The following is a 24333-nucleotide window of genomic DNA, read 5'->3' as shown; positions in this document are numbered from 1 at the left end:
ACATTCCACATATGAGTAAAATCACATGGTATTTGTCGTTCTCAAGACCTCATCCTTTCTTTGTGGCTGGGTAATGTTCCGCTGTGTATATTTGTGTGTGTGTGTGTGTGTACATATATACACACCACATCTTCTTTATCCATTCATCTACTGATGGACACTTAAGGTGCTTCTATATCTTGGCTACTGTAAATAATGCTGCAATAAACAGGGGTGCTTATTTCTTTTCAAATTAGGGTTGTCACATTCTTTGCGTAAATACCCAGAGTGGAATTATTAGATCATACGGTATTTTTATTTTTAATTTTTGGAGGAACCTCCACACTGGTTTCCACAGTGGCTGCACCAATTTACATTCCCACAAACAGTACACAGGGTTCTTTTTTCTTCACATCCTCATCAACATTTAAATTTCTTGTGTATTTGGTTTTAGCCGTTCTGACAGGTGAGGTGATATCTCATAGTAGTTTTGATTTGCATTTCCCTGATGACGAGTGATATTGAGCATCTTTACATATGACTCTTGACTATCTGTATGTCTTCTTTGGAAAAATGTCTATTCAGGTCCTCTACCCATTTTTTAATTGGATTGGGTTTTTTGGTGTTGAGTTGTAGAAGTTCTTTATATATTTTGGACATTAACCCATTATCGGATATACCGTTTGCAAATATCTTCTCCCATTCATTAAGCATCCTTTTTGCTTTTGTTAATGGTTTCCTTTGCTGTGCAAAAGCTTTTTATTTTGATGTAGTCTAATAGTTTATTTTTGCCTTTGTTTCCCTTGCCTGGGGAGACATAAATGTTGCTATGACTGATACCAAAATTATTGAGCTTTAATCCACTTTTAGTTTATTTTTATGTCTGTGTTAGAAAGTGTTTCAGTTTCATTCTTTTGCATGTAGCTGTCCAATTTTCCCAGCACCACTTAATTGAAGAGACAAGCTTTTTTTTTTCCATTGTATATTCTTGCCTCTTTTGTCATAGATTAATTGACTACATAAATATGGGTTTATTTCTGGGCTCTCTACTCTGTTTCATTGATGTATGTGTCTTTTTGTGCCAGTACCATAATGTTTCAATTACTACAGCTTTGTAGTACATCTTAGAATTTGGGATTGTGATACCTCCACCTCTGTTCTTCTTTCTCAAGACTCTTTTGGCTATTTGGGTTTTTTGTGGTTCCATACCAATTTTACTATTATTTGTTCTAGTTCCGTGAAAAATGCTGCTGGTATTTTGACAGGGATTGCACTGAATGTATAGATAGCTTTGGGTAGTGGTGACATTTAAACAATATTAATTCTTCCAATCAATGAGCAAGGAATATCTTTCTATTTGTGTTGGTTTCAATTTCTTTCATCAATATTTTATAGTTTTCAGAGTACAGGTCTTTCACCTTCCTGATTAAGTTTATCCCTAGGCATTTTATTCTTTTTGGTGCATTTGTAAATGGAACTGTTAATTTCTCTTTTCTGCTGCTTTGTTTTTAGTGTATAGAAATGCTACCATTTTTGCATATTAATTTTGTATTCTGCAACTTGACTATTTATTACTTCTAATAGTTTTTTGGTGGAGTCTTTAGGGTTTTCTATGTATGGTATCATGTCATCTGCAAATAGTGTTAAGTTTTACTTCTTCCTTACCAATATGGATGCCTCTTATTTCTTTTTCTTGTCTGATTACTGTGGCTCGGACTTCTAGACTATGTTGAATAAAACTGGTGAGGTGAACATCCTTATCTTGTTTCTGATCTTAGAGAAAAATTCCCTCATTTTTGTCACCACTGAGTATGATGTTAGCTATGGTTCTTTTTATATAAGACAATAAATTATACATAGTCCAAAAATTTCAATAGAAAATTAGCTCACATCAACCATTTGTATGCCCAAAGATAAAACTGAGAACTGCTTATGATATCACAGCGAACAATCCAAACAGACTCCTGTTTCAGTGATGAAAATTAATGTAAGTTTTAAATAAACACTCCTGAACAGTCACATTTTTTCAAAGGAATTAGAGTTGAATGTTATTTGAAAACATCTAAAAAAAATTATAGGATCATTAATTTAGACTGCAAATTAGAAAAAATCATGTAATTCAAAATGGTCTTCAAATAGCAAAAATAAATGAACACAAAGCATGTTGTACTTACAAATCAAACACCAAATAATGGAAGCCCTCTTCTGATATGCTGTCATGAAGTCGCACTAAAAAAAAGCGGTGGGAGAAAAGTTTATGTTATATATATGCCAATGATGAACATTAAACCAGACTTCTAATGGGCATCTGTCTCCTAACTAAAAGTGTTGGCAACGTTCTTTATTCTAGGCTCTGATAAGCAGTATCCTTTACAACAAGGCTGGGGTTCAGACAAACCCAAGGTTTAGATTTTGGTTGTGATAATTATTAACTGTGTAGGCTTAATCATTTTTTTTTTTTTTTTAAAGAGAGCGAGAGAGGAAAGAGGGCAAGCAGGGAAGGGAGAGGTAGAGGGAGATGGGGAGAGAGAGAATCTTTACTAAGCAGGCTCCACATAGCCCAATGTGGGGTTCGATCCCACAACCCTGAGATCATGACCTGAAGTGAACTCAAGAGCCAGATGCCCAACTGACTGAGCCACCCAGGTGCCCCTGTGTGAGCTTAATCAAATTAAGCAACTTATTATAATAATAGTACCTATACTTTACAAAATGGTTGAGAAGGTTAAATGAGACAACAAAAGTAAAATAATCCACATGTTGCTGGGATAAATAAATACTAATGACTGTTATAATATATATACTTCTATTCAAAGTTAGCAGGTTCTAGGAATTCTCCCACTTAGTGTCTCTTCCTTGCCATTCTCTTTGCTATCTCCCTAGTCCAGTTCTTCACCAACTCATGCCTTGGTCAATACAATAAGGAGCAAGAGGGATCATTTGAAGAGGCCAGCAAATGGTCTTGCTTCTGTTCTCCCTGCCCCGCCCCCCTTTTTTTGGTGGGGATGGAGAGAGTTTCTACAGAGCACTTCCTGGCCAACCTGTCAACAGAGTTTTTATTATGCTACTTCTAAACTCAAGTCACCAAAATCCATTTACCAAGTTAGCCAAAATTATACAGGTAGAACTTCTAATAAAATAATCTACTAGTTCCTCAAATTAATACTACTTTAATTTTTCCAATGAGCTAGACTTTCACTGATAGGTAGCCAAAACAAATATTTTGCTCTTCTGAATGGACAACACTCATTATCTACTATAATTTGAGAGTAAACTACACATGTACAACTTACATACTGCTTTTTCTGTGATTAATTTTTGCATAAGTCCCCTGCCTCCCCCAGTGCATCCCCACAGATGGTAAACTCTTCCTATTTATCCAAATCACTTGTGGTGGCTTGGACTTCACTGGGAGCAACAGAGGGCAGAAAAAGCAACAAACCTGTAGGACACAACTGCTTTTGAAAAGTTACCACAAAAGGATGATGATTTCTACTACCACCAGTCCTTAGTATGTTCCCCATGCAATGATGACTCCCACATAGAAAATGTGGATTCCAAAGAACATTTAGATTGTCACACAAACTACAATGATCTATAGAGGGAGTCTGAAGTACCCATGAGATTCTCAAGGTCATAGACTTAATATAATGTCCATTCTTTACAATCTAGTTCCAACCCCTTCAGACACCATTCTTGGGCCACTATTAAAATCTTTTCTGAATCTCTCTTTAGAAACCTTTCCAAGGTAGAGAACTAAAGACTTTTGTGCATTATATGGATTTTCTTTCTCATCATTATTACCATCCAGTTATCATATTTCACAGGTCTTTGAATCCTTCACAGAGACCTGACAAATGGTAGATGGTCTTTCATAAAAATTGCTTTGAGCACTTACTATACTATGTGCTAGGCATTCTTCCAAGTTTTTTTCACCAAAGCTCAGTATACCTATATATGTCTAAAATAAAACTACTAATACCAAACAATTCTCGCATAACTTTCATTGTGTGAAGGGTATTCTTCAGTTTACCAATATCAAAGATGCCCACTACCTTAGTCTAAACTTATGCTGAAGAAAATCAAAAGTTAGACTCAATGATGTATTCTGTTCATAGTCATTCAGCACAGTAAGGAAAGCCAGGTCATGACAGATAATTCAGTGGCTTTCTTGAATGACACAGTCTCACAGATACCTACCTCACTGAGCAGCTCTAATGCAACCTGGGTTTAAATAACCTCAATGAATGGTAGGTCTACTTAAGTCAGACAGTTATTCGATGAAAATAAGATGGATTTGCATCCTATGAAAGTTAAAATGAGAAGTAAAATCACAATGTGAGCAGGAGGAAATGATTCTTTCTTCCACTGTCTCAAAATAAAAACTTCAAGTGGAGATGCGGATCTTAGGTTTTCAGATAAAAGGGTTGTGGAGTTAAACAAAAGTGGAAATTTCAGTTACAACTGGAGAAATATTACTTTCTGTTTCTATTTGGAATAAAATCTTCTTAGTATGATTATCACTTTCTTATTAATACTTGCATATCATTATCATTTGGAAGTAAATTATTTTTTGAAAAAGTTAAGTGTTGCTCAGATCAAGCCTAATGATCAAATATATATTGTTTTTGGTGAAAACTAGTTTCACAAAAGTATTTAGCCAGCAAGCATATAATAATTGCTTAAGGACAAACCATTTGGCCCAAGGTCATTACTTTTGCATCACACAATTCCAAAACAACCTCCACTAATTTTTTTTTTTAAAGATTTTATTTATTTGTTTGACAGAGAGAGAGAGAGACAGCGAGAGAAGGAACACAAGCAGTGGGGAGTGGGAGAGGGAGAAGGCTTCCCGCTGAGCAGGGAGCCCGATGCGGGGGCTCGATGCATGGCTTGATCCCAAGACCCCGGGATCACGACCCGAGCCAAAGGCAGACACTTAACAACTGAGCCACCCAGGGGCCCCAACCTCCACTATTTCTAATCAGCCATTTGACCAGGTGAAATTAATTATGAATGAGTGAGGTTATTGATACAGCAGAAAAAACTAGCATCATCTTTACTTGGGATAAATACATACACATTTACTTCCTTCCTTTATTCCTTCCTTTCTTATGACCTCCCTACCTCTTTCCACTCTTACAGAACCGGAAGAGAGAACTGATGAATTCATCACAATTTTTCATTTATTAACGAAACTATATAATTTCATCTTTGCATGGATGTTCCACTGTTTACAATTACTCTAAGGATGGGTTGGTTTCCTTTTGAAACTTTGAACTCTTTATCATCCTCAGAGTTGATGATAGATTTATACAGCCTGAAGACACTGTCTTACACACCACAGATATCTTTTTATTTTCAAGCCATTTCAGTCAGTCAAAAGTATCCATCTTCCATCCTTTCCCTCTTTTTTAACAGTTTGCCATGGGTTGAAACTGTGTTTACTTTCACAAGAACTTACATTAGTTTTTCTCTATAAATAACTGTCAATTCATTTCCATGCTGAAGGAAACACAGGATATTCTGTTCACCACAGATGTTAGCCCAAGACTGCAGACATGGCCAGCCTTGAGAGAACTGTGGCTGCTCCATGTTGAAACATATTGCACTGTGTTCTTGTTATGACTGCCCTTTGTTATTGCCATAAGCTGTACATATGGGTGCACACAATTAACTTAATCACAGTCATCACTAAGATGCTTTCAGAAAGAAACGTTAAAGAAGATAATGAGAAAAGCATTTGAGAACATCCCGGTAGTCATTCTTTTCTGAAGTTTGCTCAAAGGTAAAATCAAGTTTATGAATGAATGAGTTTTCATAAATGGTAACCATGTAACAGTTCTTATCCAGAATAAAATTAAAAATTCTAGGGCATTAAGCATGAGACTTATAAGGGGAGAAAAGGTGTTCTTGAGGCTAAAATGTTTCCAAAATTCAGTTGATCCATGACCTAATCCTTTCCTTTCTCTCCCTCATGTTATCCATTTGGTCGTTTGCATTCAAATTATCATGGGGTCACTGCTTTCTCCTCCGGTCCTACATTCCTGTATGATTTCACTGCAGTTTCTAGTTAAGTACTAGTTTAGCCAAACAGGACTAAACAGGACCTTGTAATTATCTGAGAAAACTGATTTTATTTAAATGTGAAAGAAGCATCCTATTTATTTTAAAACATCCTTTAAGGAGTTAAAAGATATAATAAAATAACTACAGTGCTTACTGTGTCAACACAATGCAAATAATTTTTGCAAGAGTTATTTTAGTTAATATATAAGACCTTTTCCCATCATTTTTTACAAATGAATATGCACAGGCCTGGAGAGGTGAAAGAAACTTCCAAGGCTTAACAGCTAGTAATTGACCAGGCTACGACCATAATCCAGAGCTGGAGGATTCCAAAGCTGGCTCTTGCTCAGAATACTGTATGGACTCTCTAAAGTACAGCTGTCAACAAACTACTCCCCTCCCCGCCCCCCAAGACATTGTAGAGTATGAATTGGTTTGTCAGGATAAAATAGTATTTAAAAAAGAATTAAAGAGGAAGAAATAGTTATGGTGACTAGAGAAAGAAAAGCAGTGCTAAGAAAAAAAAATTACTTACACAAAAAGGAAAAGTATTTTCAGTTTAGGAAGTTTAAAATGTGATGCTGTAGTTTGGGGGATATAGAGACAGCTAGATGATATCTAAGATACAGAGCCAACACCAGCCACATTTGTCTTTCTGTGTAGTCCCTAAATCCCTAGAAAATTGTTAATTCTCTTCAAATTAGGAACGTTAGAATATCCAGTGACTCAGCCATTTTACCTGATAGGATATTTAATGTACCAAAAATCCTAATTAAAGAACCTGGAAAACTCACACAATGTGTAAAACAGCATAAATTTAACTATTTCTGTTTCCAAAATTAACATTTCTATGACATGGATACTATGATAACATGGGAAGAGGCAGAGGTATGTGTGTGTGGGTGTCAGGAAGTAGAAATGGGTATGCAAAGAAGAAAAGGGAAAGACTAGAAGAATTAAACTCTAATTGCCGATTAGGTCCATCTTACCTATTTTGATGACATATATTAAGAACATTTCTGTCAAAAGAAAGTGAACATATTCTTTTATGGTGATTTAGTATCTTTCAAAAAAGACTAATAGCATACAAAGTCACTTGTTTCAATTTCAGCATACTTTCCTCCCTCTTCATTTCCTAACAGCATCCTTCAAATACAATCAAGGGTGGTAAGTATAATTTTGTGAAATTATTTATACAACATATCATTTGGTCCAAATTATACTGCTTCTTACTCTTCCATTCAACTATACTCATTACCTGCTGTTCTCTACTAGAATTTATTATGGAGATGTGGCAGCCTATTACATTGGTGGTTCCAGTAGACCATGTCTACCAATGTCTATCAATATTCATGTCCTTGGGTAGTCCTCTCCCACAATGACTCTGGGTTTGGTCATGTGACTTGCTTTGAGTGATTAGATGTGTGATGAAAACAGAGCCTTTATAAACTCTTGTACACTGGAGTTGTCCTCTTGGAAACCACATGCTAAAGAAAAGTTTGGGATAGACTTAATAACAAGAGGCCACCTGGAGAGAAACCCTGGAGGATGAGAGGCCATGTTGACATTCCACCACTAGCAGACTTCACTGCTGCAATTATCACCTCAGTTACATCATGTGGAGTAGAACAACTACCCAACTGAATCCAGTCAGTCCACAGAGCAATAAGAAATAGTAAATTGATGTTGTTTTAAGCCACTAAATTTGGAGTGGGAGTTGTTAACCAACAATAATAGATATTATAGATATCTATGTTATAGATACTATAGATAAATAAATAGATAAACAAGACAATCTGAAATATGGAATTGATCCACTGTCCTCAGAGAATTCTTTCCTTATCATTAGCAATTTTTTAGCAGAAAGAGAGGACTTGTACCTCAAAATATGAATTAGAAACCTCTAAAACTAAACACGCAGGGCAGCGCTGCCAATGTTATCATCCTACTAAAATAATTCATACAGAAAAGATTATACTGCATTCCCATAATGACTATTTGTCAGCTCTGAGCAATAGTCCTGGTTATAAATGAGGTAGATTTTGCATTTTTAGCTTTATTATGCTACAAGGATTCAGGTAGTTGGATTTGGTTCACATACTGGGATGGAAAAATGGCAGCTTGTAAGTCAGACGCTTTTTATATTCCCATCAGCAGTTAATTATATTTCAGAGCTAGAGTAAGCACTTGCCAAGTATGGCCATGCAATGTGCCATAGCCTTCTCAAAAGGGGGATGCCAACAATGAGTTCATCTGTTAAATTAAAAAAAAAAATACACACACACACACACACACGTCTCAAACATTATAACATTCAAATGGCACTACTCTAGAGAGAAATTTGAGCTCAACCATTAATACTGGTTCTTTTGTGATAAAGCTTATCGTTTCTAGAGAGAAAAGTTTTCAAACAGACATACAAACACTGAAAACCAAATTCAAAATCAAACTAACATTTCTAAAAAACCGAAGGCAAATCTGCATGTGCATGTTTTTCTAAATTTCTACTTCTTGTAACACAAGTAATAGTGAATAAAACAATACCATTTAAAATATATTTAGGTTTGCATAGCTGAAAAATATACGCACTCTACTTCTTTGAAATATGGATTCATGCACACTGTTCATTTTGAGTAAAAACATAGGCAGATATAGATATATAAGTATTTCTTTGTTGTTTTTATTGTCAAAGTCAATAGTCTTGTAGCATTTATACTTTGATTCTGTTTGTCTTAATATGATACTTTTAAAATTTAGGCATAAAATGTGGAAATTTGACTTTGCTGGCTAAGGCAAATAAATAAACTCAACCAGCACAAAAACCATGATCTGTCCTAATCTTAAATATCTGAACTCAAATTCCTAGAACTGCATGAAGGATATGTATTTTTGACAAATACTTACCAATATGCCCCATTAATAAATGCCAAATAAACCATTATTCGGTATTCAAATATTAAAATAACATTAGAACTATAAAAATTGTTTTAATAAAATTTCAAATATTTTTCTGTCATGACAAGAAAATGTTTTAAAAATTAAACTATATTTAAAAGCAATTCAGTGCTTATACTTAAGAAAAAGTAATTAATAACTTATTTTTAAAAAGCAAATATAATTATTACATGAAAACTCAGCAGGGAATGTCATCTACATTAATTTTAAGACACTATTTTAAAAGTACACAAAAATAGTCATCAGATCCTAACATCAGTGCTAAAAGTTAAAGCATATCTATTATGCTGACAATAATCTCCATCCTTATTCCCAAATTCTCACCCCATTTTCTGGTTCCAGATTAAAAAAAGAAAGTTTAGATTAGCTTCAATATCTATAAAATCAGGTTAGTAACATTCAGGGCTGACTAGAACAAATCATGATGTCTTCTAATAGGATAGAGCTAGTCATAAGCTCAGATTATTCAAAGGAGCTTCTGACTTGTCAAAATATCTATTACTCAGAAAAATTTCAACCTGGGAAGATGACAGAAAGTGAGAAAACACAACCAGTGGTTGCTAATTATATGGTTACCTGCTACAGTACACCATGAATAATATGAGAGAGAGCAAGCAATTCTTTTGCTTGAAAGAAAAAAGCCACCAGGAGCTAAATATAGAATTTCAGAGATGGTCAATAAAAAAGTCAATGGATAATTCATTTAATACACTTTCCTGCTCATTTTTAATAAAATTGTGTATGTGAGGAGAAATCAGAGGTTTATTACTAAGCCTACTGATATCTAGAAATATCCTGTTTCCTTTAAAAAATAATTTTGAGATTATGTTGTTGCATATTTTAATGCATGAATCCATTTTACTTATTAAAATTTGTTTTTTGAAAAAATGATTTCATTTCTTGGAAAAGTTAGTATTTATTTCAAGTTCCCTTCATTTAAAAAAACTTTCCTTTTTCAATTCTGCATCAATATTATTTATGTATTTCAGTAAGTGGTTCCAGCTTTCTCCATTTTCTTTTTCCTTGCCTCATCTTTTAGTTATTCCACCTTCTCATACTTACATAATGCTAATCAGTGATCATCCATGGATATTCTTAAGTTTTAGGAATATTTAAAAAGGAAGAGAAACTGTTATCATATGACTTGCATATTATAGAAAGCTTAAGATGGTGCACGTTCATATTGTACTGTAACTATAAGGACCTAACAGAGCATTGGACTAATACCATCTTTTTGTTAAATTTATTCAAAATGTACACACCTATCTCCTATGTATTAAATGTGTAAGACTGTCTGGTTAAGAGGACAAAAATGGCCATTAGTAATTCTCAGCTTTAAGTACCTAAACAGGATTATTATCTTTCTGATTGTGGAATCCAATGCAGCTTCAACCACTCAGCGTACCACAGTCTGGGTCAAGAAGAGAAGCCCTATTGGTAATTTCACACCAGGCTGCTCAGTTGGGTCCATATTTAACAGCAAGACACGAACACATTAAATGTCTTAAAGCAGTACAGTACTTAGCTACTTTTTAAGATTAAACAAAGGCTTTGTGATTTATGATAAACTAAGGATATCACACAGGAAGGAGACTGCATCATGCCAAAGGACAGACAAGATAAGGACCTTTTTTTTTCAAAGTGAAGATCAAGGCAGCATTTAAAACAAAAATAAAATATATTGAAGTGCATTTCCCATCTAAGGTAACCATAGCTTTGTGAAACTTTTGCTTGACTTTTATACAAATATATTGTATGCTGGGTCATGCTATAAAACTGTTATTTTTTTTTAACTGTAGTTCACAGGAAAAATGCTTGATAAGCACAGGATTACATAATCCTTTAAGAGGATCCTTAAGGTCCTTTCTAACTTTTTTACATTTCTACATTTCTGAATGATTATGGCTAATAAACAGTACAGAAAATAAACAATTACCAATACAAGGTTGAATACAATCCCCTAAATAAGACTTTTCCCTCTAACATTCAAACAAATTTAAGTTTAAAACACACTTCATTTGGGGCGCCTGGGTGGCTCAGTCCTTAAGGGTCTGCCTTCGGCTCAGGTCATGATCCCAGGGTCCTGGGATCGAGCCCTGCATCGGGCTCCCTGCTCAGCGGGAGGCCTGCTTCTCCCTCTCCCACTCCCCCTGCTTGTGTTCCCTCTCTCACTCTCTCTCTCTGTCAAATAAGTAAATAAAATCTTAAAAAAAACTTCATTTTATTTTTGATTTAATGAATGACTAAAGGGAAAGCTTGAAACATTTATCTTGCCAAATGAAAAATAAGCCTTTTCCAAAAATTTACTGAGCAGATGAATTGCTTTTCTGACAATAGCCCTTAGAGAATAGAGTGAATGGAAAAACTTACTAGATCATCCTCTCTTTGCAGCTTATTACCATTTTATCTTAACACTTGCAACTAAATTTTCCCTGAAGACACACATACCCAAATCGTCTCATCTTTCAAATCCCTTTTTGAAAAATCATTTCTTGCGTAAAGTATTTTTCCAAGTTTGATTCATCCTATAAGCAGGAAACACCTGAGTTTAAAATTCTACTAAAATGATAAGAAATGTACTGTAAACTAGTGTCCATATTATATTCTCATAATGGTTTTCAATTAACTACTTTTAGGCTGAAATTACTTAAAAAGGTCAGTTTATTTCCTTTGTATAATATACACAAACATGAAACACATGAAAAAGAACTGTGCCCCAAAAACTAATTTTTCTGGGGCGCCTGGGTGGCTCAGTCGTTTAAGCAGCTGCCTTCGGCTCAGGTCATGATCCCAGAGTCCTGGGATCGAGTCCCGCATCGGGCTCCTTGCTCAGCAGGGAGCCTGCTTCTCCCTCTCCTTCTGCCTGCCTGCCGCTCCCCCGCTTGTGCTCTCTCTCTCTCACTATCTCCCTCTCTCTGTGTCAAATAAATAAATAAAATGTTTTTAAAAAAAACAAAACTAATTTTTCTTGTCATGACATCAGGGAAGTTATAACGAATGTCAGACATCTCAAATATTGGGGGTATTTGCCTGCCTCAAAGATATCTCAAAACAAGGCCAAAGAACCTATGATCTTCCCTCTAAAACCTGCTTTACCCAGTCCCTTTCATATCTTTCCAGTTGCTCATCTGAAAGCAAATCCCTCAAAATATATATTGGGAAAAAAATATTTATTTCTACTCTGTCCCCTCACTGTCTTTACCACAGCAGCCTGAACAATCCTGTTAAAACTTACATCTGATTATTGCTCAGAATCCTCCAATGGGGGGCGCCTGGGTGGCTCAGCGGTTAAGTGTCTGCCTTCAGCTCAGGTCATGTTCCCAGGGTCCTGGGATCGAACCCCGCTTCAGGCTCCCTGCTCAGCGGGAAGCCTGCTTCTCCCTCTCCCACCCCTCCTGCTTGTGTGCTCTCTCTCACTGTCTCTCTCTCTCTGTCATATAAATAAAAAAAAAAAGAACGCTCCGGGCGCCTGGGTGGCTCAGTTGGTTAAGCGACTGCTTTCGGCTCAGGTCATGATCCTGGAGTCCCGGGATCGAGTCCCGCATCGGGATCGAGTCCCGCATCGGGCTCCCTGCTCAGCAGGGAGTCTGCTTCTCCCTCTGACCCTCTTCCCTCTCATGCTCTCTATCTCTCATTCTCTCTCTCTCAAATAAATAATAAATAAAATCTTAAAAAAAATAAAAATAAAAAATAAAATAAAAAAAAGAACCCTCCAATGGCTCTCCAACTGCCTCTGCATAAAAGCCCAAATCCCAAAATCCCATCTGTGGCCTTTAAGATCCCTCAAAGTCCACCCTCCCCCCCATCATCTCCCTGGCCTCTCCCACTACCGATCTTCCTCTGGCTCACTGTGCTCCAACCACACTGGGTTCCTTGCTGCTTCTGGAGGACCCCAGACAAATTTCTGCCTCAGATTTTGCACTTGCTGTTTCCTCTGCCTAGAACTCTTTTCCCCCAGATAACGGCTCGCTCTACCTCATCTTCAAGTCGTGACTCAGCTTTTCGCCTTTCTTTGTAAATAAAGGTTTATTGGAGCACAGCCTCATCCATTTGTTTATATATTATAATCAATGGCTGCCTTCAAGCGAGAACTACAATGTTAAACCATTGCAACGAAGACTCTATAGCCAAGAAACTGAAAATATTTACTATTCGGCCCTTTATAAAGTTCGCTGAACCCTAGAGTAGAAGAAAAGATCGTTGAAAGGGAGAGGATTGGTTGTGAGAGGCCTGGGTGTAGCACCGCTAATTAAAGCCACCAAGACTGAAGGTTGTAAGTGGGGAAAGAGAAGGTAGTTCCTATAGAACACAACGAATGAGGGGGTACCAAGAGAATGACAGGAAGCTGCTGCACTAGGAAGCGTAGGATGTTATAATCTGAGAAAATGTTTCAAAGATAGGGTGGTGGAAGGATGGGGGTGGGGGATATTGAGGGAGGATGTGTTAACAGTGGTTTTATAAAAGCAGTTAAGAGCAAGAAAACACCTCTCCACCCCCAGGTTCAGCAGTATGTAAAGGAAAGAAAATAGCCAACTCAAGAGAAAGCCAGATTGCACTTAGCACAAGAAGAAATAAGCATTCAGAGACCACTGGGAGAACAGAGGGCATTTTGCAAATATTATGTCATCGAATTTATTATCATATAATTAAAGGGAAAAAGAAAACTAATAAAAGGTATTAAAATTTGCCAATATTCTCATAGTCTAAATATTAACCCAATAAACAAATTGTTGAAGATTCTCTTTGATAAATTTTCATATTTATTTTTCCTTTTTTAGAATAGACATATTTTTAAATAAATATATTAATTTTTAAAGATCACATTTAAGGAAAATGAGTTTTTGTCATTTTATTACTATCACACTCCTGGGGGGGGTTCTAATCTTATTAAAATGTTACTGTGATTTTAAATGCTTATGCATATTTCCTGTATTTATTGCATCTAAATTACAGAGTAATTTGATTTTTATTGATTTAAATCACAACGATTTTAATATATTCATACTCAGTTTTAATTTTTTTTCTTCTTGGTTATTTTCCAGATAGGAATACTAGAAAAAAGAAGATACATTTTTTTTTTTTTTAAGATTTTATTTATTTATTTGACAGAGAGAGACAGCAAGAGAGGGAACACAAGCAGGGGGAGTTGGGGAGGGAGAAGTAGGCTTCCTGCAGGGCAGGGAGTCTGATGCAGGGCTTGATCCCAGGACCCCGGGATTATGACCTGAGCCCAAGGCAGACGCTTAATGACTGAGCCACCCAGGTGCTCCAAGAAGATACATTTTAAATTGTTCTTGATAAAAACTACATGACATTAATTCTTCTTTTGATGGAAATTGGTTTTGCCCTCTTTATTTCTAAGCAAAATTTATGTCAAACTGCTTTAATACCAAAAAGAAAAACATTAACAGGAAATATGTTTCAGATTTATTTTATCTTTACAATCTTGACCACAGTCTCCGTTCAGATTTAAGCTTATGGCATAAATGTCTTAAGGAGATTGATGAACGTTGTACCTAAGATTTAGTTCTTGTTAGAGGTGGGGAGTTCATTCTTTCAATCAAACAGCCAGTTTACTTGGGTGCCACATGCTGGGGCTATAACTATGAACAAGTCAGTGGTGATACCAGTCCTCACACAGTTTTCAGTCTTTGGGACAAAATTCCCTTGCTAATTTTGTGATTTTGTAGTCTAGATGATCAGACTCACAGCTTTACAAAGCATATCCCAATAGTTTTATTTTAAACACAGGAACACAACATGATGAGGTGGCAAACAAATCTAAACAAAGCATCAGTGATAACTAAATGTACTATAAAACGTCTTCATCTACTAGTGGCTAAAAAATCAACAGTCTGTATCTCTCGACCAACTGATTTCACCAAACAACTTATTTCCCTGATTTTTTTTTCCTGGATTGACTTGCTACTGAGAAAATTGAACAAGTTGTTTAATCTGAAAGGTAAATTTCTTAGTAAAAAGAAATTTAGCATCCCCCGTGGCCTACCCAAATCCATTATCCACAAGGCAGCCATCATTTCAAACTGAGAATCTGATTATATCACACTTGCCAGCCTTAAAATTCTTTAATGTCTTCCTACTGATTTATCACATAATTTATCATCCAAACAAGGCCATTTTGAGACTAAAAGAGGGTGATTAATTTTTACACCAGTAAATCAGGACAGCCCCTGGAAAAGAGGTCAGAGTGGTCATCCCACTCACTAGGCTCTACCTCTTCAACTTCCCTCACACTTGCCCTCCAGTTCCCTCCAGCAACAGAGGTCCTCTTTCAGACTCAGGCACTCTGCTCCCTCATGTAGCAAGCCCCATCTTCATTGTAAATTCTTTGGCTTGGCCTTCTCTTTCCTCCCTTCCAACTTAACCTGTAGCTATTCTTCAGAATTTATTTTAAGCATCACTTCATCAGCAAAGTCCCCTTTGGCCTCCCAAACAAACTCTCATAGCATCACCCATCTCTCCTTCATTGCACTGGACATGCCTGTAATGATACCTTTGATCGTGTGATCCTTCGACTAGCATTGTCTTTCCTGCTTAACTGATCTCCCTGGGTGACTGGATTTGTACGTCCCCAGAAAACATTTTCATGTTTTCATGACATCAGACATCTCAATTAAAACATCAGACACCTCAATTAAAACAATGCCTATATACCTCAAAACTGCAAATGGGAAAAAGGATGAATACATGTCTCTTGAACATCATAATGGAATACTGTCTGACTCACCCAAGGATTACCCAATTCTCTAAGATAGTATCTTTGTTCTGTTTTATTATTTACTATTGATTAGGCCTTAATCAGGAATGTATAAACTATGGTCCACAGGCCAAATTAGGGCAGCACTCTATTTTTGCAAAGCCAGTGAGCTAATTTTTCATTGTTGCTATTTACATTTTTAAGGGACTGCAAAGACACATAAAAAAAAGTATGATACAGGACAGAGACCTTATATGGCCCACAAACCTAAAATATTTACTACCATATAGAAAAAGTTTGCCAACCTGTGGATTAGAGTTATTTCACTTGTACAAAACAGATGACAGTGCAAATGATTCTTGTCTGATAACAATGCAAATGAGTGCTTTGTTATAGAGACATAATTGGATTCTCAAAGGTTATAGTTTTATTGCCTACAGCGCAATAATCTGTTTAGTACTACAGCAATCACATTCCAGAATTCTTTCTGTGACTATAAATATTTCTGTTACTCTTACAGGTTTTTAAACTGGCTTTGACATTCTGTTAGTTCTCTTATTAATTAGTTAAGTAAATTTTTTGGTATTTTAGATAATATGTAATACTTTAATTGGTGTATAGTATCACATTATATGATATACCACAGTCTACTTAACCAGTCCCCTCTGGAAGGACATTTGGATTGTTTTCAGGCTTTTGTTCTTTAGCCCCATTGTTATCACTTGTCCTCAGTGAGCTTCTCATTGGTTATTAAATATATATGTAACAACATAGAAGCCAGGATTTCAAGGCCTTCTTTGGCCTAGAGGTATTAATTGATGTTCTGTTGTTTGTACTTTATACTCCAATCAGGGCATCTTACTATTCCCTACTTTTGAGACCCAAGAGCTTCCTTTCCTAGAAGGTTACCTACTCCAGTCTCTACTATGGAAATCCTATCTACTCCTTAAGCGCCAGTACCAGCAGCCCTTGGTCCATGACTCAACAGGGACTCCTCATCCTTTATTTCCTATAGTCCTTTGAGCTTCACTTCAGGAAAATTTAAAGACAAAGCAAAGTAAAAATTACCCACTGCAATAAAAATATGAAACGTAACCTTGAATTACTTTAATCATTTTGGAAATAACACATTCTAAGGTTTTTGTTGATACATAATCAGGTAAAAAAAATCAGAAATTATATCAAATTTCCATTCAGACCCAAAGTGTATTATGGAAACATGGCTTGAAAGTAAGTGATATAAAACAAAAACAAACCTGAATCTTTTCAACAGCCTTGTAACATGCTTTCTGTTCTTCACGTGCCTTCTAATGTGAACTCTCATACAAATGAGACAACACTGTGCATTCAACAACATGGTGCCCCACAAAATCTGGTGCTATATTTCTGGTCTCTGTATTCTCCATGACTAGTATATTCTGGCATATAGAAAAAACTGGGTAAATGCTTATTAAGGAATTAGCAGACTCTGGTATTAGCTTATCAGTAGGTTGGTTTAGGCTAAGTTGGTCTCCTAAAACAACTCTTGGTGAACGATAAGCCCACATTTCTATAATTATAAAGTTAAACTTTGGACATGTGGTGACCTATAATCAACACACAGGCATCCTAAGGATTGCTTTCAACTTCACACAAAAAGATTAACACCATTTTAGCTACAATAATGCTTATCAAACCCTGTTTTGTCCTAGAGTTTTGTTTATGTCCTTGATAAAAGCAAAATCTCCTCTTCTCTCCAACCAAGCACGTGGAATAATGAGGAAGGGACCACCTGCCTAGCTGGCCAGATGTCTGGTGATCAGTGAAGCAGACACAAGAGATTGCAGCCAGGTCAGACTTATCTTCTAGTTATTTACTTATGCCTTGCTTAATCCACAAAGTGTTGAAGGCAGGGATCAGGCATTCGATAAATAGTTGCTGATGATGAATTATTTTTCCCGTAAATACTTATTGAGTTCCCCTCAGTGCAAAGTACCATAGGTACTAGGAATGAAGCAGGGAACAAAACTATGTGCATGACCCACAAAAATGATCAAATATGGGAAGACAGATCAATGTCAAAACAAACAGACAACTATATACGTAAGAGTGTGGTAAGTGCTCTGAAAAAAAATAGAGAAGAGTAAGGCGTAAGTGAGTATCAGAAGGGAGAGAGGATATATGGAAAAAACTTCATCAGTAAGGTAAATTTTGAGGAGAAACCAGAAGGAAATGAACAGAGCAAATCACGGAGAGGGCTCTGTGAAAATCTGATAGAAGACTACAACTGATGTGTCTGAGAAACAGTGTGTCTGGAGCAGAGTGAAAAAGAGAGGACAGCAGGGGAGAGGCAGAGGTGTAAGTATGCTCCTGTTGGGGGTGGGGGTGTCAGGGGCCTATAGGGCTTTGGAAGAGGCCATTAAGGGCTTTGATCTTTCCTCTGAGCTATATGGGAATTCACTACAGACTTCTGAGGAGGGGAAGACTGTTCTGCTTGTTTTAAAAATAACACTGTAACTGGTGTGCTGAAATATACTGTAAAGAAGCAAAGACAGAAACAGAAAAATTAATGTAAAAAGCCACGTGAGGGAAAGATGATGGAAATTCAGGCAAGAGTGGTGGGACTGAAAGCACACAGATGGTCAGATTCTGGATATGTTTTGAAAGCAGAGCTGACAGGTACTGCTCACAGATGTGGGATATGAGAGAAGGAAAGGAATAAAGTATGATTTCAAGGGTTTTGTTCTGAGTAACTGGTATATGAGGATAGGTGAAGACGGAGGAGTGGCAGGCTGAGGTGATGGGAGTAAATTAGAAACGCCTAATATACATCTTAATGGAGAAATCAAGAAGGTAGCACATAAATGAATTCACTCTTTAGTGAATGAAATCTACTCTTGGCCTCCCTAAATAGAACATGAAAAGAAGATATCAGGGGGCATCTGGGTGGCACAGTCAGTTAAGCTCTTTGTTTTGACTCAGGTCATGATCTCAGAGTCCTGGGATCATCAAGCCCCGCGCTTGGCTCCATGCTCATTGTGAAGTCTGCCTGGAATTCTCTCTCCCATCTCCCTCTGTCCCCCCACCTCCCACACTCTCTCTCAAATAAATAAATCTTAAAAAAAAAAAATAAAAGTAGATATCAGAACATTATTGTGTTTAAGAGCAAGAGCTCTGAGGTCAGTATTCTTATTCTCTAATCCTGATTCTGTCACATATTAACCATGTGATCCTGGACACTTACTTAACCTTTCCATGCCTCAGTTTCTCAGTTGTAAAATGGGGATAATAAGAGAATCACTCCAATAGCCCGTTGTGACAATTAAAGGAGAAAATATATGTCAAGAATTCAAGACAGTTCATTATACATAAAAGCACTGAATGTGATATATTATTATTAAGTTAAATGACTATATTAAATGAAAAAAATTATTAATAAAAGTAAATTTTGTATCAAAAAATTTGATCAATTTATTTGTATAACAATATTGTATGAAATAAAATCTTTCATACTTATGGTTGTCACTAGGCAGTTACTGTAGGATGTATGACAGTTGAGTTTCAGCAAATGGACAGCCTGAGGAAGAACAGAAGCACTTGACTGAATCAGGAAACTTTAGTTCGATACCAAGAGTTTGCTCCTCAATCTTGGCAAAGTACAGAATGGATCTGAGCCTCCATTCCTATGTAAACTGGGGGGCTGCAATTAGATGGGTCTCAGCTGTCTGCTTCACCTAAAAGAGTGTGCTAGCATCAAATTTTAAGCAACATTTCTCATGACATGGATTATACAAATAAAGAGTAAATATTTTTCACAGGGATTCTTAAAAAATTTTTTTTAAATAATAGGCTATATATAGTTCTATTTATGAATAAGGCAACAAATTATCACTTGGAAGTTATCCCTTATTTCTTTTTGATCACTGATTGCCATATGATGCTCTCTTCAAAGCTAAAGGAAGTAGAGAAAAATGCCTTTCCAATAATTATGCTATTAATTCTATAGAGAAATGTGTTCCCTTAAAAGCAAATTTGATTCTTCCAGTTCAAATCATTTTTTTCCATCATTTTTCACTATAACAAATTTCAGACTGGTTAATACAGTCATTTCTTATTATTTGTGGTAGTTATGCTCTACAAAGTCGCCATGGATGCTGCATTAGTAAATACTGAAACAATGCTTCTGGGGAAAATACAGGGTTAGCTTCCTGAAAACTTCCAGTCACAACATTTTTGCCAATTTATCAATGTGTAACCTTGTTATGTGTTTCTGGTTAAAGAAACCTTATTTAATCTATATTGCTGACTCATTAATGATGAACTCACAGCCAACAGTGCTATAACTCATGTCTGAAGGAAGCTTTGCTACAAAGCTTATCTAACATACGTGTTTTTCAGCATAAGGCACATCACAGCCTTTCTGAGTTTAGAAACAATAAACAGTACTTCAGCACTATGCTTGGGGACCATTCCCAACAGAAAAATTAACAAAAAGCACAAAAATATGACATTAAATAGATAGTGAAAAAGATAGTTGTTTCAAGTATGAGAGCTGACACAAGAAAGCAGACTGTGATTTTGTCAGACCTCAGCTGAGAATGCCATGCACATCAGGTGACTCCAACTTTTTGCTGCTCTGCACATGTCTGTGAATGTCCAAGAATAACCACAAAAGGGCCCCAAGTATTGAAGGGATTATAAATAAATTTTAGCAATCAAGTGAATTTGCAAATATGGAATCTGCAAATAATAAGGACTGTATTTATTTCCTCTTGTAGTTTCAATTGACCATGGCTCTTAGCTCTTTTATTATATTTAACTGCTCTTTAGCACTACTACCAAGTATCAAGTATTATTAATAAACACAAATACTTAATTGTAGATGAGGAGATCAAACCTATATGGTTAATCATTTATAAAGTAAGACTTAATATATTAGTTATCTGATCAATCTACTTTATAATCTTACCTTTTCCAGATACAATCTTCCTAAATACTTAATACTTTATGTATATCAATAAACACTATTAAAAGAATGCCTACATATATGACACTGTGTTAGACACAACACACTAGCAAATTACAATGTAGTTTATAACCTACTATAAGATTGGCTTCCATTCAGGAAAGAAAATAAAAAAGAAAGAGAAAAGGAGTAAGAGATATAGCCTCATTAATTTTAAAAAGCTATCTTTAATATTAAAATGAACTATGAATAACACTAATGTAAAAATTATACTTAAAAATGAGCAGTAAAATCAGAAGTCTAGGTGACCTTTCTTCTGGATTCCTGCCATGGAACAGTGAACTGTGAATAGAGTTTGATATCTATCACCTTCTCTGATCCTCTCAAAGGACTTATTTTTCCTCCTACAAAGCTTCTGTGTGTTCAAATTATTCATCATTTCACGAAATATTTGTGGCTCCCTGGCAAGAACAATTATCAAGATTATACAAATGAATAAAAATAGAAAAGAAAGGTAATTAAAATTAAATTTTAATTTTACCAAATAGAAAGCAATGCTTTCTATTTGGTAAAAGTGAATTCCTTTTTTAAAAATTATTTTCATTTTTTAAGGGCAATAAAATCTTAGAAAATGTTATTTCAGTGTCATATTGGGAAATTTCCAGTTCTTAATATTTCCTAAACAGAAAGGTTTTTGAACTAGATTGAAGGTTTGCTTGAACAATCTTAAGAATTGAAAAAAAGAACAGCTATAGCTGTTCTTGCTTTGAGTTGCCAATAACTCAAAGCAAAACTGCACCCAACAATGTCAAGCACAGGTGGAAGAACATTTCCACAAACTTAAAAAATTACTTACTTCTAGAACTGGACAAAACCAAACCTAAACAGTAAAACAACAACAACAAAAACCCATAAATGAATCATACGCTGGAATTAAGGGACTAACTTTTTTTTATTTCAAGCATATCTTTCAATTGCATAATTCATTAAACATACACAAAAATAATGAAGAAACTATGCTAAGTGCCACACTGAACAGAACTACCCAATGGGCTGAACCTCAAAAAAACTTTTATAAACTGCTGATGTAATTGAATGATCTGAATAAATAAGTTTGTATAAGAAATTCCTAGAACCTAGAGTTGCAATTTCTGTGTGACCATTTGTAACATAGTTAACTTTAAAAACCAAAAATGGGCTCAAAACAATTTTAATGATTTCTTTTTTTAAGGAAAGATACATGGCATCAACTGACTAGAAGTAAGCTTTTGGTCTTTTAAACTTTCTCAGTAAGAAATGACTCTCAGTAAAAATTATATTCTATATAGCATTTTCATAAAACTTTTGAAAACAGTCAACTGAATGCATTTCCTCCCCACCAAAAAAAAAAAAAAAAAAAATCAAAGGAGAGAGAGAGAGAGCTAATAGAAGTACTCTTATGACTTGCAGGTCATCAACTTGCCATGGTATAATACATGATATGGTCACTAAATGGTACCTACCCTGCTAGGTCTTTGTTTAAAAGTCTATAAAGATAGGAGGCAGTCCAGCATGGTGACATAGGAAGACTCTAAACTCACCTCTACCCATAGGCACACTGAATCTACAGCTACATAAGGAAAAATTCCCTCTGAAAAAGATCTAAAAATTAGCTAAACAGCTCTTTCCATCAAACAAGAAATGGGCCACATCAAAGCAGGTAGGAGAGGCTGAGATACAGTCTCACCATAAACCCCACCCCCCACATGTCAATGTATAATCGGGGGGGAACTCACAAATCAAAACTTCCACCTGAGGAGCAAAGTGCTCATACCCCATACATTAGACACCCCAACTCTTACAACCTGCACCTGGAAAAAGAGCCTCCAAAATATCTGGCTTTGAAAACCAACAGGGCTTGGGTCTATGAGACCCAAAGGGCTGTAGCAAACTGAGAGACTGCTCTTAAAGGGCAGACTCATTCACTCTAGGGCCCAGCACAAAGTCAGCAGTTTGAAAAGCACCCAGACATTATGTGAAGAAAATTAATTTGCTAATTTTAAGGCATCCTCTAGTAGTGCAGGGGCCTACTGGGATTCTCTCTAGGTACAGAGCTGCTGATGGGTGCCATTTTTGCACTCTCCCTTTACCTTGCTAACGCCAGTGGGAGGTGCACCTTTTTTTATTCCCTTTCATGGAGGATGCCATCTTTAGACTCCAACTGGCAGACACCATCTTTGCACTTTCCCCCTGCCTCGCTAAAGCCAGTGGGAACCATACTTGCACCTCCCTCTGCCTTCCTACAGCCAGTGGGCAACATTCTTGTGCTTTCCTTCTTCCTTGCAACAGTTGGCAGGGGCTGCCTTTTTCTTTTCCTTTTTTCCTTGGCAGATGCCATCTTCCCACTCTTCCTCTACCACACTCCACAATGTCAGTACCTCCTGGAGGGGAGCTTTTGCACACAACTGATGCCTTTTTTTTTTTTTTTTAAGTGTGGTGCCTGAGTTTTCATATCAGCAGCCTATGGGACACCCCTTGAGGACCTGGCTCAGGAGACCAGATGGGCTTGCATTCTTGGATCTCATAATTCTATAACAATTGGAGACATTCCTTGGCAAACTACTACCCCCAGGGCATTGCACAGATAGCGGACTGAAACACACCCCAGTCTTTCTGAGAAAGAGGCGTATTTGAAGCTCCTGGGAGCTTTGGCCTGGGGGCAAACTCCTGGTCTGGCAATCTGAGAAGCCTCCTAGAGGGCCTGAAAATGCTCTCAGGAAACAGAAACCAGTAGATGCTATCTTTGTACTCTCCTTCTACCTCACTATAGCTCACTGGTAACTCCCAGAAAGGAGCTTACATGTTTGTCTAGAGCCCCAGTTGTAACTGTTGCTTGGGGACAACTCCAGATCACCTGGTCTGGAAACCAGCATGGTTTACAATTGTTGTCCCACAGCACTATATATATTTGCATACTTTATAAGCTGCTGCCTAAGGGTCTAGCTTCTAATCAGCCTGAAATTAGGTACAGACTGAGATCACTTCCTTTGGGACAGGTCTTAGCACAACCTCATCAACTGAGAGCTATTACAAGTAAAATAGGCTGCTGAGACAATCACAGAGGTTGAGAGGCAACCAGGAGTCAGAGCAAGGTTGAACAGTAAGGTTCATGCCCTACACAAGGCCCCTCCTACAAGACAGAGAGAGATAGCTTTTTCACCAAAAAACCTAAAACAGTCACGAAAATAAGGAAACAAAAAAATATGTTGCAAATGAAAGAACAAGATAAAACCTCAGGAAAAAAACTCAATGAAATGGAGATAAGTCATTTATCCGATAAAACATTCAAAGTAATGGTCTATAAAGACACTCACCAAATACGAGAGAAAACTGAATAAACACAGTGATAACTTCAACAGAGATGGAAAATATAAGAAAGTACCAAATAGAAGCCAGACTTGAACAATACAATAATTGTACAGAAAAACTCACTAGAGGGGTTCAATAACAGATTACATGAAGTAGAAGAAAGGATCAGTTAACTTGAAGACAAGATGGTGGAACTCACTCCATGAGAGCAGCAAATAATAATAATAATAATGAAAAAGGTGAAAATAGCTTAAGGGGCTTATGAAACAACATTAAGTGAACCAACATTCACATTATACGGGTCCCATAAGGAGGAAAA

General features: G+C 36.4%; 1 protein-coding gene across 6 annotated transcripts in view; it reads right to left on the bottom strand.

Moving 5' to 3' along the window:
• CAMK2D (calcium/calmodulin dependent protein kinase II delta) overlaps positions 1-24333 on the bottom strand; it is a 316939-nt gene that overhangs the window by 157459 nt on the left and 135147 nt on the right. For all 6 annotated transcript variants that reach the window (XM_028121257.2, XM_028121262.2, XM_028121260.2 and 3 more), the window contains exon 4: positions 2154-2208. In XM_028121257.2, coding sequence (XP_027977058.1) covers positions 2154-2208 — 55 coding nt within the window. The remainder of the gene's footprint in view (positions 1-2153; positions 2209-24333) is intronic.

Source organism: Eumetopias jubatus, unplaced genomic scaffold (genome assembly GCF_037043125.1).
Source record: "Eumetopias jubatus isolate StellerSeaLion01/CBP00866 unplaced genomic scaffold, mEumJub1_p1.0 scaffold_2, whole genome shotgun sequence".
In the NCBI taxonomy this organism is placed as follows: Eukaryota; Metazoa; Chordata; class Mammalia; order Carnivora; family Otariidae; genus Eumetopias; species Eumetopias jubatus.
The sequence above is the reverse complement of the archived record's forward strand: the minus strand, read 5'-3'. Positions and strand labels throughout refer to the sequence as shown.